Here is a 1,963-nt window from a genome sequence, read left to right on the forward strand (position 1 = left end):
GCAAAATTCTGTGTCCTCTCAAACAAACATGGAACATGATATGAGATCGATTGCGACTTAAACACGGTTCAGTCTCGCGTCTGATTTCGAAGGCCTGCTTTGAATGTGTGTTCAACTACACTACCGGTTTTCCGATTAGTAGATTAACTCGGAGTGACGTGTAAGTTTTAGGTTTCATGTTTCAATTCATCAAAACAATCGCACTCATTCACGTTCCAAGGTTGACGGTTTCTTGTTCACACTTGATATTCTTCTGCTGCTGTTTTTTGGCGCCGGAAATGATGGAACGAGTGGCGCGCGTGGATGAGGAATTTTCCAACTCAAACTGTTTTCGATGCGGTGGTTTTGATCACCATCCTCAATCGATCGGACACGACGAATCAGATCATCCTCGTCCTCAAGTCGAGCACTGAATGTTTGCTTTCGCCAACCACGATGTACCGCATTCAGTTGAAGTGGATTCAGAGCCCAGTCTTGTGTTATACACATGCCGCGGACATCACCCTCGGCACTGACTACCTGTGGAAAAGATCGAACGATGCGATCATTTCAGAACCTCCAGTATGCAGAACTCAATAGGACAAAAGGCATTGACGTATCTACAAAGCTTTCTCAAAGAAACAAAAGTGTAAGACAAAGATATGTAGTTCAAACGTATCTGAATCGAGTAATATCGACCGTACGGCTGTATACTTGTTCAAACGCGCTCACGGTCAGCACCAGGCTTACGTTCGAACTGTATATAGTTTGCCCCGTTTGAGACTAGTGTCTTTTAATAGAAGGACCAGAGGGAAAAAAGGAAAACGAAATGATCCGATCAAAAAGCTTATTCGAATTACCATCACAGTGACATATTGTAACATGAAGGCCTTGATTTTTCGTGTAGGTAATTTTGACGCCATGTGAAAGCGCTGATCGATTGCACGAATCACCTTGAGGCACGTGTGGACACCAACCAACCGTTCTTTACAATTGAACTTTAGAAGACACATTATAGGACGTTTTGTAATCACAAATCAGGGTAATTTTATTTCATAAACCAAAATGCTTCTTTGCGGTGGAATGACTGAACCAAATCAAGCGACCTTAGAGTATCGCCATCTTGACCAGGAGAGAGGACGCGGGAAAGTCAGCTAGAAAGTTGCTGTTTTCTTCAGAGCAACAATGATACCGACAAGGGCACCAGTGAAAAAAAGCTCATAATTCTGGTCTTTGCGAATGTGAATTTTGAATTAGCATTCTGTATTTCTCGAAATATGCACACGATCTGGAATGGACAAACAAACCAGTTGCCATTGCGTTCGCAATATGAAATTTCCCTGCCAAACAACTCAACCCAAGAGAAAAGTTACCAAAGCACAAATTGCTTTCCGCTAAACTTAGATTAACGTTGATGACTTGTGAGCGACTGGTCTCAACTCCCCAAAAAGGCGGGAGATGCCTTACATTAGACATAGAGGAAGTGAATGACTACCCGCAGTACAATGTGGTCGGTCTCTTTTGGCACAATTTTCAGTCATATGAACCCTAAATAATGAGGTAAACTTTCGAAAGTGGACCCTGAATGGGGAATCCCAGAATTTCCCTTCATCCATCATTCAATAGGTGGATCGGAGTCCATGTGGCTAGGCTATTAGACTGCAGAAATCCGTAATGTACATACCAGTGAAAAGCTTAGTTTGTTTTAGTCAAGGGAATCATGTGAGTTTTTTTGCTGGTCAGTCTCACACTTTTCAACTCGTCACTCCTTAATGCACGGGATACGTTCACCTTCTCTTTTCTACAATATCTACGATTAAAGGCATGGCTACCCGAAGTAATCTTTATATGACTACTTGAAAAATCAATGACTTTATTCCTCAGTTTCAGCTTTATTTTAATGAATAGATCAAGGGAATGTGTACTGATTCCTGGCAGGCTTTTGGGTGTGTATCCACAATACACATCAGTGAAGAACACCTTG

General features: G+C 42.0%; 1 protein-coding gene across 1 annotated transcript; it reads right to left on the bottom strand.

Annotated features, from left to right (window-relative positions):
• Positions 1–204: 204 nt before the first annotated feature.
• T265_10412 (hypothetical protein) lies at positions 205–489 on the bottom strand (the record flags this gene model as incomplete). Its single annotated transcript, XM_009176778.1, has 1 exon — positions 205–489. One exon carries the CDS (start codon positions 487–489, stop codon positions 205–207), a length of 285 nt encoding a protein of 94 aa, XP_009175042.1.
• Between the last annotated feature and the right edge of the window lie 1,474 nt (positions 490–1,963).

This window comes from Opisthorchis viverrini, assembly GCF_000715545.1.
Source record: "Opisthorchis viverrini unplaced genomic scaffold opera_v5_386, whole genome shotgun sequence".
Lineage (NCBI taxonomy): Eukaryota > Metazoa > Platyhelminthes > Trematoda > Opisthorchiida > Opisthorchiidae > Opisthorchis > Opisthorchis viverrini.